The sequence below is a fragment of the Camelus dromedarius genome, chromosome 12 (assembly GCF_036321535.1).
Source record: "Camelus dromedarius isolate mCamDro1 chromosome 12, mCamDro1.pat, whole genome shotgun sequence".
NCBI classification, from domain to species: domain Eukaryota; kingdom Metazoa; phylum Chordata; class Mammalia; order Artiodactyla; family Camelidae; genus Camelus; species Camelus dromedarius.
Genome location: NC_087447.1, coordinates 10,954,649 through 10,973,038, shown reverse-complemented (window position 1 = coordinate 10,973,038; position 18,390 = coordinate 10,954,649). Strand labels below are relative to the sequence as shown.

General features: G+C 38.7%; 1 protein-coding gene and 1 long non-coding RNA gene across 2 annotated transcripts in view; one reads left to right on the top strand and one right to left on the bottom strand.

The window, feature by feature from the left end:
• The first annotated feature begins 867 nt into the window (after positions 1-867).
• The window catches only part of LOC116155296 (uncharacterized), a 28,130-nt gene continuing 10,607 nt past the window's right edge, over positions 868-18,390 (top strand). Inside the window, exon 1 of the long non-coding RNA XR_004139161.2 lies at positions 868-1,136. This is a non-coding gene — a long non-coding RNA (uncharacterized LOC116155296). The remainder of the gene's footprint in view (positions 1,137-18,390) is intronic.
• LOC105094964 (olfactory receptor 5AN6) lies at positions 6,323-7,288 on the bottom strand. The gene has a single exon (XM_010987076.3). It carries the CDS (start codon positions 7,283-7,285, stop codon positions 6,323-6,325), a length of 963 nt encoding a protein of 320 aa, XP_010985378.1. The 5' UTR covers positions 7,286-7,288.

Below are 18,390 nucleotides of genomic sequence, written 5' to 3'. Positions count from 1 at the left end.
CATTTTGTCAGTGGGCTGAATTTCAAGCAGAAAAGACAGATGTGATTGGGTACAGGCAGTTAGGCTGATGAATGTTCTCCAGGGAGGACTATCCAGCTGGGTTCCAGATGGTGGGAAAAGCCTTGTCTATGAGGCAGTGGAAGAGCCAGATGAATAAGGAACATTTTAGTGCATGTGGATATTGACGGTTTGGAGAGGCAAGAGGGGAAAAGAGGAGACAGCAGCTGTAGGTTATCAAGAATGTTTATTTTACTGAATCATGAACTAGTCTTGAAAATCTAAAATTACTCTTGAAATTCTATCAGATGTGGCAGATAAAAAGATGGGGGGGGGAAACCAATAGGTTCCCTCTGTGTGCACTTCCTTTGCTATATCTTCGATTGAGGTCTCAAGACATCACTCTTCTCAACTTGATCACCAATGTGTTTGGGTGGTCAGCCTAAGAGCAAACATACATGGCTAGGAACGGCAAGAAGGGCCTATTGTCCATCCATTTGTTGCTCCTCCTCAAGCCCAAATTTCAAACTCAGTAATGCCGGAAATATTTCTAGATGGACTTCACCTCACTCTGATTATTTCATTCTTTTGTATGCTCCCCAAGTCAACATGTATTTAGCCCTCTGTGTTTAAGGGCAACCAGAAAGATAAATCAGGTGGTTTCAAGATTGATGTCTTGAAATCCCCTAGCCACACACTGTCTTGACCTCTTTACCTCCACCAGCTTCAAACTCTATGCCGCATCAGTAACACAATGTGGCAACCCCATCCCAGACCTCCCTGGAATGAAAGACTGCTGATTTTAAAATCTCAAACCCTAAAATTTCCCTTTATCAGAACTTCCTGTTTTTCTACTGTGCAACTCTCAGTGACTCTATTCTTGGTGACTCTTTGTTCCTCAAACTCTCCCAGGTTCATGAGTCCATCACTCTGGCTCTAACATCGCCCACCATGATTTCTTCTTTTTCCAGTACTATTCCCAGGCTTGGGTTGCTGATGAGATCAGCTGTTTGAATGAGGTCTACAATCCCACGAAGACATTCGCTGCTGCAGGAAATCCTTCCCGGGCCTCCTGTTGGTTTCCCTTTCCCAGTGCCCACATCCATCCCAAGATGACCTTCCTTGACACTCTCAGCCGGGTAAGAATTCTCCCTGTTCTAAACTCTCATAGCTCACACTTGTCATTCCCTCACGGCTTCCATCGCTTTCTGACTCTGATGATAGTTATGTGCTTACTTGTGTGATTTCTCTTTGAGGTCTTACTAGGGTTTCAACTTCTGATTTACCTTTGTATTCCAGTGTCTGGCATCAAGTAGATGTTCAGCGGCTGTTTCCTGAATTTAATAGGACAGTTTTTCTACAAAGAAGCTTTTTAAGCTTCATCAGAATATCAATTGCAAAGTTCAGAGGTGGTAGTTTTACAGAGAAGCAAACTAAAGTGTAAATGAGGATATTCATTTCCTATTGTTGCATAATGAATTAACACAAATTTAGCAGCCATAAAGTTCTGTAGGTCAGAAGTCTGAACACAGTGTGGCTGGGTGCTCTGCTTACTGTCTTCCTCCTGAACAGGGTAAGAGAAGATACTGGGGTATTTTTTTAGCTCCACCCACCTTTCAAGTGGAATGTCACCTTTTCCTGCATCTTATGAAGTAGGGAGGGAGGATATATTAATGTCTCTTTTGCAGATAAGAAGTAACAGCTCAAAGTTACTTGGAAAGACTTTATGGCTTAGTTCAAGGAAGAATTTTTTTATAGTGAAGCTTTTGTTATCCTCATCCAAAGGTAAAATGAACTAAGAGGTTGTGAACCCTTGGGGGAAAGAGAAGTATTGAAGATAAGCATTCATATCTCCTACGCACAAAGAGAAGTGGATGTATTTAGCCTCTCTCAGATGTTCATGCCAAGATATTTGAAGGAGCAATTCTAGCTAAAGTGGCAACTATTGAGGGGAAAGAGAATCTTGTTTGGAGCACTGTGAAAGAGGTGCTAACATTCTGTCCCCATGAGGGATGCAGGTACACATGCATTCCTTGTCCCTCATCTGCTGCTTGTTTGCTAGGTCACCTCTGCAACTGTGAGCTGAGGCCTGCCTCCCCAGCTGTAAAATGAGGGGCTCATAGCCAAGCTGTCGTGAAGACCAAATGTTTGTGGACACAAACTGTGAAGAGTTACACATAGTAAAGTCAGCATCATCACTACCACTAGTCAGATCCATCCACTTGCCCTCCTTGTCTTAGGTCTCAGTTACTGTAGAGTCTTGCAATGGATGTCCCTCTGCTGGTTAATGAAAGTCTAACAGGATATCACATTTTGGTGTCTCATTGTAAGAGATGTATCATACTTATATAAGACTTTGTTTCATTTTACTTGCCTCTTCATAGTCATTGGTGAATTTGGTCATTTTTATAACCATGCAATACATTCCTGACAATCTACATGTAAGTAAACTATACAAGTCAAGCCATATTTTAAATGCATATTACAGAGAAATGGCTATTGCAAGGAAACCTATGGTGAATCTCTTCATTTCTACTTCTGACCAAAAAGGCTACCCCCTTCCTCCTCCTTAATTCTTCATTTGGCTCAGTTCTGCCCAAGAACATTGAGTTGTTCAGTATATGTCCCACTGGTGAATGATATATCTGGACCATGCCACAGCACAACGGGTGGGGAACTTGCTAGATCCCGGAAGCATTGATCAATCATTGTTATTCCAGGGCCTGAGGTCTGTGTAGGGATCAAACAAGGAATGGGGTTTGAACAGTTACTAGGTTGTTTAGTTTACGTGTCCTCTTCTGCTGGTATAGAGAAGGGCTGTTTCATTTGTGTAGTGACTTTACTCAAGAACAGAGATGGGTTAGTATTCTGCTTGATTTTTAACATTTTCTTAGGACCTTTCATTTCCCTGGCTCACTTCCTTTCACTTTTTTATTACCAAATCCTCAAGGAATACCCACCACAGAAATGGTGCCTTCCCAAGAATGCCGCCTTTGGTCTTGTGCACTTTCCATCCTCTTTTTTTAAAAAGCTAAAAAAAAAAAAGTTTTATTGAGATATGCTTCACGTATTATAAAATTCATCCATTTAAAGTGTGCCATTCAGTGACTTTCAGTTTATTCAGAGCTTTTCAGCCATTACCACAATCTAATTTCAGAATATTTTCATCAAATATTTTCATCCATATTCATTAGCATCTAGTCATTCCCCATTCCTCTCCACCCCCTTTCCTGCCCACATCCCTAGGCAACCACTGATCTACTTTCTGTCTGTATAGATCTGCCTATTCTGCTGATTTCATTAAAATGGAATCATACAATATGTGGTCCTTTGTGACTGCTTCTTTCACCTGGCATGGTGTTTTCAAGGTTCACCCATATTGGAGCACATGTCAGTACTTCACTCCTTTTTATGGCCAAATAATATTCCACTGCATGGATATTCCAAGTCTCTTCTCTTTGATTTTTTTTGGGGAATATAATTGATATATAACATTATATTGTGCGGATATTTCAGCAGTACAACATAATGATTCAATATTTGTATATACTGTGAAGTGCTCACCACAAGTCTAGTTAACACACATCACCACACATGGTTATAGATTTTTCTTCTTGTGATGAGAACTTTCAAGATTTATTCTCTGCAATACTTTCAAATGCACAGTGTGGTATTATCAAATATAGTTACATTATGTCACCATGACTTACTTATTTTATAACTGGAAGATTGTACCTTTTGATTCCCTTCACTCATTTGCCTACTTCCCACTCCTGTCTCTGGCAATCACTGATCTGTTCTCTGTATCTATGGGATTGATTTTAGATTACACATAAAAGTGGGATCATATGTATCTGTCTTTCTCTGTCTGATTTACTTGCATAGCACAGTGCCCTCATGTTCCATCCATGTTGTGGCAAGTGGCAAAGCCTCTTCCTTATTTTTTTAAATGGAGGTACTGCAGATTGAACCCAGGACTTCGTACATGGTAAGCATGCTTTCACCACTGAGCTACATCCTCCCCCTGGAAGCTTCTTCCTTTTGATTTCCCCAGTTTTCAGTGCTCTGAGTCACCAGGTCTCTGACCTCCTCTCAGAATTTCTCCTTTGAGGAAGGAGTATCTCTTTTGAGGGGAGATTTAATCTGTGTTTCACCATAGCTAGCCCTAACTGCATTATCCTCTTTACTGATAATTCCAATATCTGAAGATTTTGCAGGTCTGTTCATAGGGACTATGTTTCCCCTGGCTGGATCTCAATTCTGGGGGTTTGGCTCCGTACATAGGTTTGCGCTTTAAAATTTTTTTTCGCTATGAACTGCTCTTTTTGTTCTTGAACATCATATGTGGGAGTTCTTGCTCATATGCACTGGGGACATAGCCTTCCAGTTCACCGACAGCATGTCCTGAGTCTTGTCCTCTGAGGCTTCACCACCCATTCGGCCAACATAGCAGAAGCTCAGGGTCTCCAGCGTTCGGCAGGACTCTCCAAGTGAAAGCCATGTTTAGTGCTTGCTTACTTTTCACTTCATCTTAGGGTTTAGCTTCTTCTTCCTTTTCATTAAACTAACTGAAATTCTTTTAAAAGATGATTTTATTTCAGATTCAGCATTTCAGTTGCTTCAGTGATGGGGGTCATTTAGGTATAATACATAATTCATCACTCTGCCAGACACAGAAATCTTCAGTAAACTTCATTCTCCTGATCTTTAAAGATATTTTCAATTCCCCTTCTTATTTTTGACCTTATCAGTCACACCTAATTTATGTTTGTATTAAGACAGTTGCCATTCCTGACTTTTTCTCTAGGTTTGACATGTCTATAACTTCCTGCCTTTTGCCCATAAGGTCTTCTTTTTGTGTGTGTTTGGAGATTGGTGTAACCTGGTTTTCTTTAGAAAGTTATTTGGGAGAATTATTTGAGCTTGGGTTTAAGATTTTATCTTAAGAATCTAAAGAGAGGATTTGCATTTGCTTTTGGTTGGTGCTCAAGGGTACTACCAACCTCTGACTGCTTTAAAATTAATTTTCACCCAAGAGACACTTAACTAAACAGGTTGTGTGAATTCAGACTACAAACCTCCATTAGGGTGTATGGTTACAAATTTTCAGTTTACTTTTCCACATACCCAGCATGAAGCCTGAAAGAGTTTTAAGATTTCCTTTCTGTGAAATAGAATTTTTTCCCCTTAATTTCTTCTCACACCAAAGTCAAGTCCACTGGACTCTCATGTATATACATGTCTGGGTCTCCTGTCGAAGTCTCAGGCAGCCCCAGGCTTGGTCTCCCTCTCCCTAAGCTTCACGTGCTTGTTGAAATACAGGCACAATATTACCAGAGTTCAGCAGATTTCCCCCAATGTGAAAGTCATCTTCAGAGCTGCCTTTACTCTCAGAATTCTTGATTTTTCTTTATATATATACATATTTTTGATGGAGATACTGAGGATTGAACCCAGGACCTCACATATGCTAAGCTTGCATCCTACCACTGAGCTATACCCACCCACTTTCTTTATAGTTGGATGTTGGAGATTTCTCTTCTTTTCTTGCCTGATCAGAAAGGTATGCAAAAAAATTCCCTAAAAAGTATGTTGTCCAATGTCTTTAGTTATTTTGCAGTGGTGAGTACATCTCTGCTTTTCAGTCTGTGAAAGCAAAATGTAATCTTTCTATTATATTTCAGAATCCAAAGGATCACTTCCTTCCTTTGTATTTTTTAGCTCTTCCTGGTCAAGGTAGTATCATAGAAATCCCCTGTTCATTCTATTCACCTATTGATGTTGAGTTCTGAAAACAGAAACCTAGAAAACAAACTCTAGACCAAACTCTCTACGGCAGATTTCCTTGGCAAGGAAGTTATGTCAAAGTCTAAAGTTAGGCTTCTCTCCACGTCCCTACCTCTATCAACTGGAATTTGCCTGGACACCCAGAGAGTTTGAAGTCTGGGACAAAGTGGTCATTGTTCCTTTTGTGATGTTGTGTACGAGAAAGATCACTTACTGACCTTGTATTCAGTCTCATTCTCTCCAGCCTGCAGTCAGAAATTCTGAAAAGATATGTAAGAGTCAAATACTGAAAAGTTGAAGGTTATGTTGATATAAATATTAATATATTAACTGCTTTGTGAAGTCATTGCTGGTGTAAGATATGAGAGTCAACTGTTGAGACGCAAAGAAGCCACTGGATTTGCGTGGCACTGAGCCAGTCCTGGGTTTAGATGGACTGACTCACTTGCAATCCTGCCAGAGCATCAGATATGTTGAATAATGTTAAATGCATTTTCCTTGCAAAGTCTAGAAAATTCTAGTCAACAGGGTCACTAGCCTACCAGATCTTTAAGTAACTGTGACAATGGGAAAACATCCTCTTCTTACACCTCTTAAGGGCATCTTTGATTTCCTTGTTTCTCAGGCTGTAAATCAAAGGATTCAGCATGGGGATCACCACAGTGTAGAAGACTGATGTCATCTTGTCGTAGCTCAGAGAATTATCAATGCTGGGGTGCATATAGACAAAGAGTCCTGATCCAAAGAAAAGGGTCACTGTTGTCAGGTGAGAAGCACAGGTGTTGAAGGCCTTGGACCGGCCTTCAATTGAGCTGATCTTCAAGATGGTGGCGATGATATAACCGTAAGATATCATGATGATTAAGAGGGATGCCACACCAAAAACCACTGCTATCACAAACTTTATGACTTGTAGGAAAAAGGTGTCAGAGCAGGAGAGGACTAATAATTGAGGCAGGTCACAGAAGAAGTGGTTGATAACATTTGGTCCACAGAAGTCGAGCCGAAGTAAAGCACACAGTTGGATTAAGGAGCCAAAGATACCAGTTATATAGGCTCCAACCACCGTCTGCACACAGAGGGTGGGGGACATGAAGGCTGTGTAGAGCAGAGGGTTACAAATGGCAGCATAGCGATCGTAGGCCATGGCTGCCAGGAGACAGCACTCAGTCAGACCCAGGCTAGAGAAAAAGAAGTATTGCATGGTGCACCCCATAAAGGAGATTGATTTATGCTTCTTGAAGAAGTCCAAGAGCATCCTGGGGGCTACAGTCGAAACATAGCAGATGTCCAGCAAAGACAGGTTACTGAGGAAAAAGTACATAGGTGTGTGCAAATGGGAGTCCATCCTAATAAGGGTGATGAGGCCCACGTTCCAGGACACCGTCATGAGGTAGATCCCTAGGAATACTGAAAAGACTACAATGGTGAGCTTTGGAAATTCAGAGAATCCCAAGAGAATAAACTTTGTAATTGCTGTGCTGTTCCTTCCCCCAGCCATTGCATTGATGATCCTAGGGTCTGTAGGGAAAGAAGAGAATAAATCTCTAAGTCAATTGTTACCCCAGTTTCTATTAGAATAAATTGCTTTTACGCATGCTGAACACAGAATCAAGAGAGAGACTGAGCCATTTTAGAAGAAATAACTGGTTAACTTTGCCCCTAAACAATGGTTCTCCCTGTCAATTTTCCCACATATAAAAGAGGATAGTTAACACTTTTCATTATTAACCCATCAACCTCTTACAAAGACAAAAGAAAGTAAAATAACATTTGGAAAGCCCTTCTTAAAAGATACTTGAGGGGCAGGAGGGTATAGCTCAGCAGTAGAGCACGTGCTTAAGCGTGCACGAGGTTCTGAGTTCAATCCCCAGTACCTCCATTCAAAATAAACAAATAAACTTAATCACCTTCACCAAAAAAAAAAAAAAAAAAAAAAAAAAAAAAAAAAAAAGAATAGAAAAAGATACTTGGGAAATTTTAGGACATTCTTAACGGGATTTTAACTCCTGCATATAGCTTAGTGACTAACAGCATGGCCTTAGATGCCACCTATCTATTTTTGAAGGTAGCTCTGCTATCTGTAAGCTTCATGACTCTAAAAAGGTTGTCTGTTATCTTTTTACCTACATTACTTCATCTGAAAAACAGAAAAATAATTATAATAGAATCTATCTCATAAGGTTTATTTGAAGTTAAATTAGGTCTGTTAAGTACAGTGCCTGCTGTGCATAAAGTATTATATGAAGTGGAGTGAGCAGGGCATATCTTTCTAATATAGTTTTAAAGCATTCATTTGGTTTGTGGTAAATTTTTAAAGTGTAAATTTTAAAGGGTTTGTCATGCAGATAACACTCTCTGACTACAGTTTGATTAAATTTTAAATCAGTAACACATGGAGAAATATCACAACTAGAGACAAATTACATATTTCTAAACTATTCAGAAGTCAAATAACAAATTGTAATGAAAATTTTAAAATATTTGTAACTTAAATGTAATGAAAAATGCTATTTATCAAATCCTGTAGACTTTTTAATTGAAGTATAGTTGACATGTAACATTGTATAAGTTTAAGGTATAGAATGTGTTGATTTGACACATTTATATATTGCAATATGATCACCATTATAGCTTTAGCCAGCATCTCTATCATATCATATAATTGCCATTTCTTTTTTTTTTGGTGAAGACATTTAACAAGTCTTGTGGATTTAACTAAAGATGTGCTTAGAGAAATATAGGTGTCTTAGATGCATATAAAAGATGAAAAACTGAAAACAAATGGTCTGACCATAATTCTTAGACAGTTAGGAAAGAACAAAAATATTTTAATTAAGTATAAAGAATTTCAAAGTGATACAAGAAAATCAGAAAAATATCGAGTTACCTAGGGGGCAGATAACAGCCCAGCCTCATACTTGATAACAAGATTCAACAGTGGAAGAGAGAAAAGTGATGTTTGCAAAGTTTGGGGACAAAGAAAGTGTGATGCCCCAAATTTGGTGCCCACTCAACTGTCCTTCAAGAATGAAAGCAAATTTATACGCATTTTTAAACATGCGAGAACTCAGAGGGCACCTGTGCCCATTAGCTCTTCTCAAAAAAAATCTATCGGAAGGTGAAGGTAAACAACCCAAAAAAAAGAATGGGGAAAATAATTTGATTGTAAATAACACTTTACTTAAAATCTTAGCCTTGTGTAGATACAGTAAGTAAATAAAAGAGAAAATGCAATAAATAAAATTCTTTTAAGTTTACATCTTCGTTCCTCAACCTACTACAAACCTATGCCCAGATTATAACTGAAAAATTCATGAGTAGTCTTATATGAGATACCCGTTTCTACAGTTTGGGGGAGATGGAGAAAATGAAAAGTAGACAAATTAGTGATAGGAGCCCCTGCATTTTGCCTGTTGTCTTGAATCTGTGGAAGTTTCTGAAATTCATCCAACTGTACTCTTAAACATCTTGCCTTCCTATACTGTTGCAGTATGGGAGCAGAGGAGGGAATTTCCTACACAGGTTTCTCTCTAGCCTTTCTGCAGCTCAGTCATCACAGCCCGAAAATTATCCCCCTATAGCAGAGCTTCTCAACCATGGCTGTATGTTAGAATGACCTGGTGCACTTTTTAAAGCAACAGTGATCAAACTGATTAAATCAGCCTCTCTGGGGCTGGGGGCCAGACATCAGTATTTGCTAAGACTCAACAAATGATTTCAACGTGTAGTCACAGTTCAGTGTCCATAAGAATCATCCTGAAGGCTTATTAATACACAGGCTTCTGGGCTCTGTCTCCAAGAATTTCTCACATGGTTGGTCTGAGTGGCATCTGACAGTTTGCATTTCTGACAACTTCTCGGGTGATTCTGATGCCACTGGTTCCAACAGCACACTTTGAGAACCACTGCTCTAAATAATAAACATGTTAAATGAGCTTTTGTTGCTAGAGTATAAACAATTGTTTTTAAAAAGTACGTAGAATTAAAGATCACATTGGCCCAGTATCAAGTGTAGCTAAAGCAAGTCACCTCTCACATCAACTATTATAATGTTTAAAATCCTTCTGCAAAGACAGCAGCAGGTCTGCAAAGATGGCAGTGACAATTTTTAATATTTCATGAAGCTATTAAAATTGTCTTTTTATGTAAAATAACACCATTAAATTGCCTTGGAGTAAAATTACATCAACTCCTCCTGGCTATTCTATTTCAAACTAAGCTAAAGTTTCAACTATCTCTGTTGAATATAAATGAGAAATTAACTACTGAGAAGCAGAGTATGTTTGCTTCCACCATTTACCAACTTGATGATTTTTGGCAAATCACTTCGTCTCTGTGTGCCTCCATTTCATCATCTGTAAGAGAAGAATTATCACTTAACAGGGCTTTTGTGAAGACTTATTCAAGTATAGTATATAAAGTATGTAATAGAGTACTGGTCACATAGTAAGCTCTCGAAATGTTATACTAATAATGAATAACAGTAACTATTATATGCTAAAGGTATTTGCTAACTAAAAATCTTTTACAGGGGAAAAATGAGATTATTTGGTAGTGAAAATCTGGGGTTCCTGGGCCCAGATTGTGAGCTATCAGAAAACCTCCATGTCTTCCATTCCTCACTCTTTCTACTTGCTAATATCTGAAATTCCATGTTGGATGTTTTCCTTTAGGCTCAAATACCTTGATTTCTGTTAAAGTTCAAATAATTCCATTGAGACAGAGAAGAGAGAACATGGTTATTGTGAGAAAATTAAAAAGTAAAAATAGTCATTGAACCTAGATGTATGAGGTCCCTGAGCTGAGTGCATAGGGTTGCAAGAAGAAAAAGAAAGCCAAATTGTCCCATTCTTATTTTACTCACCCAGATTGTCTCATATATATTCTGACAGGTGTGTCTTGGTAAAATCCGAGAGGCACTGCTGCCATGGCAGCCTTTTCCTGGACCTGTATCTGAACTCTGGATGTCCAGATGTACGTAGGTTTCTTTCAGGAGTTAGAGGACACAAACATAATATGAGCATTAAGGATTAACTTCCCCTACACTCTGGGCTTTCAGCCATGGATCCTGCTAGCCATCGCTGTACAAGAGGTGCTTCCAACTCAAGATTTTCTCTTAAATGTTTCCTTGGGGTCCAATGTAGGGAGAGAGGAGGCAATTAACAGAAGGCAACTTTTTCGTTAATTATGCTCTAGAGTGATGGATGGTGAAACAGAGAAATGTTCCCAGTTGATTCCATTTCTCCACATTATCATGTGAACCTCACCACCTTGTTGAATCAATTTCCAAGTTTCCCTTCCAGACTTTTAGAACCATGAGAACTGGGAGGGACTCTCAGTGCAGAGTGATCATAGCATTTATTATCAAAACTGGATAATTTTGGTCATGAAAAGGAGTTATTAATAATGAGATCAGGACAACAAGCATAGAGCAGGATTGTCCCAGGCAAACCAAGTTGTACAGTGAACCAGGTTGTATGGTCACCCAACATTTGAAGTCTTTATCAGAATAGTCATCCATTGTGGTTTTGGTGATTATGTGGTTTTGGTCTCTGGATGGACTTGCTTGGGTTGAATTCAGATTTAATTACTTACCAGCTCTGTGACCTTGGTTCTTTTACTTAATCTCACTGTGCTTCAGTTACTTAATCAATAAAATGGAAGAATATGAAAATGAATATATGTGTGCACTTGCATGACTGGAATATTGTGCTGTATACCAGAAATTGACACATTGTAACTGACTATACTTTAATTTTAAAAAATAATAAAACAGATGTGATAATAAAACCACTACCTAAAAGAGTTGTAATGAACTTAAATAATACCTGTACAGTATTTGGAAGCACTCAGCAAATGTTAGAAATCCTACTACTGCTAACATTATAATTGTTGTGATTTTGTTACCAAGTCCAAGCTCATACTCCTCCCAACACAACAGGCCAATAAATTGAGAGATGAGTTGTTGGGGCAAGGAATAGTGACTTTATTTGGAAAGTCAGCAGACCAAGATGGCAGACTACTGATCCAAAGAACCATCGTACCTGAGTTAGAATTCAGGATTCTTTTATAGTAAAAAGGGAGGGGGCATAACTAGCTGCTGCAAAATGCTTAAGGAATTTCTGTAAACCTCCAAAATGTTATTCTCTGTTCTGCAACTTTTTATCTGTATGTGAATGAAAAGTGTTATACCTTCAAAAGTCAAGCACAAGAGGCAGAGCTTTGAGAAGGGGCTATTATGTATATTTCAGGCTAAAGGCAACATTCCTTTACAAAGGTGCAGAGAGAGCATGACTGAGCACAGGCAAGAGAGCACAATGGTTAGAGCTAAAGGACTATATTTAATTTGGAGTCATATTTGTTCCTGTCTGTTACAATTTTTCCTTTTTCTTCTGTTCATACTTTTACAAAAATTGAGATCATGGTATATGTACAATTCCCTATTCAGCCTTTGTTATAAAATACTACTTTCACATTTTTAAAACTTGGTAAATTCTATTTTAATGTTTGCATACTATACTATTAAAATTTTTAATTTAGTTAATGGTTTTCTTGCTATATTGGCTCTTTACCTTATGTTTTGTTTTATTTATCTTTTATAATATAAATGCAACCCAGATAGTCCTGATCTCACTAATCTTAACTATAACATCATATTATACTTGCTTTTTATTTAAAAAATTAACCTTATTGTTAAAAATAATCAAATACAGAAAACAACATAAAAATAAACAGCTTAAGGAATTACATGAGAACACCCTTGTAGCTACCACCCATGTGAGAAGACAACACTCTTACTACCTACCTCAAAAGTCTCCTACATGCTCTATCCCAATCATACCCCCTTCCTTCCCACCTACAGGTAGCCACTATTCTGATTTAATAATCTCTTGATTTTTCTTTATAATTTTATCACTGAAGTGTACATACCTAAAGGTTAACATGAGTTTTGGCCTTTTTTAATGTGCTCTGTGTGTGTGTGTGTGTGTGTGTGTGTCTGTGGTTCTGTCTCTGTAGCTTGCTTGCTTGCTCCCTCTCTCTCTCTCTCTCTCTGAAATTTATGTTTTTCCTTTGGAACTTCTCACAGTCTGCAGTTTGCTAATCGACTCCCCATAGTATGAATTAATGTGTTTTTCCATCTTCTGTATTTCATGTAAATTTGCAGTTGGATATAGGGGCTTCATATGACTCAGCTTTGATGGTTTCAGCAAGACTACCGCGTAGGTAATATTGCCCATTTGTTTTTAATATCCAGATTTGGAAGGCACGAATATCCATCCTGTGTCGCTTCATACATCCAGTGCTTCACCTGGCTCCCATTTCTGAGTACTTATGGGAAGCCATGAGAAGTGGTCTTACAGATTCATCCTGGTTGTTACATGCCAGCTCAGTGGATTTTTAAAAGCCTTTCTCTGCTTCTATTTTCCTCTCCAGTAAGTAAATTTCACTGGAGTTTATTCTGATTATTTAAATATAACTTCTTGTTTTAAACTTGTGTAACTTTCATGTGAATGATGGTTTTTCTCTCTCCTTACCCTATCATTGTCCACTACAATGGGATGAGATGGCTCATGTTAGAGAATGTGTACCTACCTATTCAAATAACAGAACAAGAAAACAGGAAATGAAAAGAGCAGGTGGCTTTTTCTTTCCTAGGTCAAAGACACAGTTAATATTTTGTGTGGAGGAGGGAGTGAGCATGAGGCAAGATACTATCGTGCCCAAGTGAAGTGGGTTAGAGGCCTTGCAGATTGTTTGTAACAGCCACAACTGGGTCTATAACAAAAAGCTCCAGAAACGGGTGTAGCCAAGAGGATCTGAAGAAGTGAAGCATCTAATACAGATAACCCTTTGCACCACTCAGCTTTGTTCGTGCCTTATGATCGTACCCAGTTCCAATACTACAATATGGAGGCTCCATTTCTGCAGGAACTAGATGCCCTCATTTCCTCCCAAGAGGGGAGATACAATCAATAGGGTTACTAAAGCAAGTTCTGTCCTTGCCAAAGCATTTAGATCTGAGGTCCCAGCTGATTAATCTCATCCCTCTACCACTGATTTCAGATTTCCCTCACTCTTAGCCATTATTTCAGCTGGTCTAGGTTGCCTGTCTAGAGGGTTACCCCACACTTACATCCCTGAAGAGTCTGAGCTCTTCTGGTTGCCTTGCTATTCACAGTTCTTGGTTGCTATAATTGCCTATTCACTGTTCTCCCAGGCATAGAAGATGCCCCAGTGAATCCCCTGAGTTCCAGAAATACTCTTTCCAGCCCCTGTTGTGAAGCAGAAACCTTAACTCCTCATGATATTCAGGTCAACTATCCCCACTATGCAGTAAATTCTTTCTTTGCCTGCTGGTCTACCAGCATCAGAGGAAAGTCTCAGCTCATTGGACTCCTTCTCTGTCCTCTGATGGAGGTGTTTTCCCAACTTCCAACTTGGTAGGGAGGGCCTAAGTTTATGGGGGAAAAAAAGCACAAATCACAGAAGTGTCTCACTGGAAATGACAGTGAAAGGGTGAAATCTTGTTTTCATTCTTTGGTTCAGGAAGTCATTACAGCCAAGCCACTGGGAGAAGGTACCACATATTATGTGCTTGTGTGGTGGACATGCAGCTTCCTGGAAGATAGTGCCTCAACAGGTCTTTTCCTCTGACACCTCAATTCAGCTATTAACCCAGATACTTCTACATAATTACATACAATATAAAATCCCTGGATCTCATGGTTATACTCCCATTGGCCACCTCCTCTGCCACAAACTGTGTCCCTTGAGCCAGGTCAATTTCATATGGGATAGATTAGGTGTTCTGTAAGTGCTCAGATGGTGGTACTGGCACAGACATTGCAGGCATGGAAGGCAGACCTGTGTCAATAGTATGTGTCTCAAGGAAGTGTAAATCACTATCCCCTCCAGGGTGGTAGAGTTCACTATAATACACCCACTACCACATGGTTGGCTGTAATACTTGAGTCGTGGTACCCTTCAAAGGGCTCAGGTTTGACTTATCTGCTAGCACACTGAATACTCAGTCAGATCAGTAGTTTGGCCTTGATGAGAAGGAGCTTGAGCATTGCCTTCAACCTTTCCATCATGCTCACTTTCTGCCCATGGTGGCCATGAATTGGAGTTTACAAGGAGAGAGGCTGGATGATATCTATGCTATTGCTGTCTATCGAAGTGTTGAGAACTTCCACTGCAATGGATGCTCTCTGGTGGGCATTAACATGTGAGACAAATATCCATGTGTTTGTATCCATTTCCATAGGTCCATCCACATACTTCTTTGCTGGATGTTTTTCTCTCCATTCTTCCAGTCTTGCTCCTTCCAGGCTCCTGACCAGCCAGTCAAGCTACCTGGCACTGATTAGGAGTCCATGTATATCCTTAACTCAAATGCCTTCTCCCTCAGTGCAAATTGGACAACCAAGCATGCTTCTTGGAACTCTGACCACGGGGAGGATTTTCCTTTGCTACCATCATTGGCCCACTGTATTTGTATACTGTATTTGTATCTGCTGTACAGTGAAAAGCAACTTTTTAAAGTAGATATGCCAGTGTACACACTCATCAGCAGAAGATGAAGTCTGTATTACTACATGGTCAAATCAACACTTGATATTGTCCTACTTCTCAGTTTTTACCTAAATAGTGGGTGTGAAATTGTGTTGCTCTACTACTAATGAGGTTTAACATCTTTTAATATGTTTCAAGATCATTTGTATTTTGTCATGGAATTCCTATTGATCTATTTAGCCCATTTTAAGTAAGACATTTGCCACGTTTTGTTCCTAGGAGTTTATTAACATTCTAGATACTAATCTTGTCAGTCATACTTGTATTAGGATCTTTTCCAATGGGGACTGGATCTTTGAGGGATTCCTAGCAGTCTCTTAATAATGAATATATTACTCTCCTTGACTTGGAAACATGTGGGCTAACCAACAAGTTATCTGTTTTCCACACACCCAATGTTCAATGGTGGAATATGGATAGGATAATGGCAGTAAACACACCTCTTTAGGAAGTAAAAGAAGAGAAGATATACGGCATGCATTGGTCCATAGCAATCCCAAAATCCTACTAGGCATGTCTTAGGAGAAATCCTCACACTGAGAATGTAGACTGTTCCATCATTAAGCATTGTTTCCATTCTGCCCCCATCCATTATTTTTCATGATACTTAGTTCCACCTTCTACAAAGTCCTTACTTTGATGTTTATCCTCCTTGGTCACATTTGAATAGGAAGTCAAAGAATGTCTCTTCCTTGGGGGTCTGGTCAGTTGTCTCAATCTGTTTCCTGGCCATTGAAGACTGATGTTCCAAGGATTCTTTTCAGTCTCAAATAAGCAAATTTCTTTTACTCTAGATTAATAGTTGACTTCTTATCTACTTATTCAAGTCAGTTCCACAGACCATAAGCTATATTCACATTCACAATTAGTTTCTAGATCTCTCTCTGTATATATTTTATATATATATCAAATATATATTTCAGATATCTCAGGTCTTTTGGGCTTCTCTGTGAAAGTCACATTCTAACTCCCTAAATTTCTTTAATAGGAACTATTTTGTCAAATTAAAAGATTTACTGAGCATAACCTTCAATCATTTAGAATTTATAACCATGGGATGTGATGACCACTTCCTTGATTTGGTCCTTGATGCAAGGTTCAGTTTTATTCACCTTTTTTTCCCTCAGAGTTCTTCTCATTTTTATCTTTACAAGTTGGAGATAAAGCTTCTCCTCTAACTCTGCAAGTCCCCAAATTTCTTGTCTCTTTCATTTTTCCTTACAAACTGACTACTTGTTTTGTGAGCTTGTCTCATTTCTGTGGAACCTTGTTAAATGCATCTAACAGCAAACAACTCACGCTAGAAGCATTCTGTTTTCCCATATAATCTCTCTTTCGAGGATATGGTTCCTGCTGACTGTTTTCAGATCCCCAGATGGAAGCCCAGCTGGTACTTGCTGAGAGAACCTCACCCAAAGATCCCCTCATCTGGTCTGCAAGGAACGCAACACCCTGAGTGCTAACCCCAAACCTCCACCAACTTTGTGCCAGCTCGTTGTGCATATTCCCAAATGTGGCAAGAGAGTGAGTTTCAGTAAACAGCAAATATGCTCAGAAAATCAGACCAAGGTCTGTGGGCAAGGGAAAAACCACAACTTAAGCTATAATTGTTGCCAAATTCTTGAAAACGAAAGAGGTTACTGGCAGCCATCCTGGTAAGCTGTAAGAACCAGATGAAGACTTGCAAGCTTAAGAAATCAGTTGCAAGAGAAAGCAAGAAGTGTGGAGCAGATGTATTCATAAAAAGTTGGAGAAAATCTCAGATATAAGCAAAAGCAATGAAAAATGTCTCTCATCCAAAGACAACTAGTAAAGATGTGAGGAGGTTTCTACTACTCATACACAAAAATAACAACTCAAAACTCCAAGTAGCATGAAGAATCCAGGAAACATGTCATCACCAAAAGTTAACAATAATCCTCCAGAAACTGAACATAAAGACACAGAATTTTTCAAGCCATCTGATAAATATATCAAAATAGCTGCTTAGAGGAAACCCAAAGAAATACAAGAAAACACAGAAAGACAATTCAATGAAATCAGGAAACAATACATGAACAAAGGGAAAGATTTAACAAACAGGTAGAAATCATTCAAAAGAACCAAACAGAAATTCTGGAGCTGAAGAATTTAATAAATTAAATGCAAAATGAAATTGGGAGGACCTAAGATAGAATATGCCAAGTGAAAGAATCAGTGAGTTACAGGATAGGAACTTCGAAATAACACAGACAGAAGACAAAGAAAAGAATGAAAAGAGCAAAGAAAGCCTGCGTGATCTATGGAACACTGTGAAACATACAAATATTAAAATAACTGGAGTTCCAGAAGGAGAAGAGATGGAGAAGGAGGCAGAAAGTCTATTTAAAAATGTAATAGCTGAGAACTTTCCAAATCTGAAAAGAGACATGAACAACCAAGTTCACAAACTGATAGATAACCCTGTTATCTCAGTGCAACATAACCTTTTCCAAAATATATTATAGTGAAACTGTCAAAAATCAAATACAAAGGGAGAATCTTAAAAGCAGAAAAGGGGGAAAAAGAGTATAACCTACAAAGGAATTCCCATTTGGTTTTCTGCAAATGTCTCAACAAAAATCCTAACAGACCAGGGGAAAGTGGAATAATATGTTCAAAGTGTTGACAGAAAAAATTGCCAACCAAGAATAATCTGGCCAGCAGTTATCCTTCAGATAGAAGAAAAAAATAAAGACTTTTCCAGACAACCAGGAGCTGAGGGGGTTTATCACCACTAGGTCTTCTTTGCCAAATATGGTGAAATTAGCTCATCAAGCTGAAGTGAAAGACACTAAATAGTAACATGAAAACATATTCAAACATACAACACAGTGATAAAAGGCAAATACACAGAATTACAACGCTCTAATTCTGTTAAGATGAAGGAAGAAGCAAAATTGTCATTATTTCCAGATGATACAATCTTACATATAAAAAATCCTACATATAAAAAGCTATTGTAAGAAATCAACAAATTCAGTAAACTTCCAGGATATAAAATCAACA

Excerpts from the sequence above, each read along its gene's own strand:
- LOC105094964 (XM_010987076.3), bottom strand. The coding sequence starts at position 7,285 with ATGGCTGGGGGAAGGAACAGCACAGCAATTACAAAGTTTATTCTCTTG.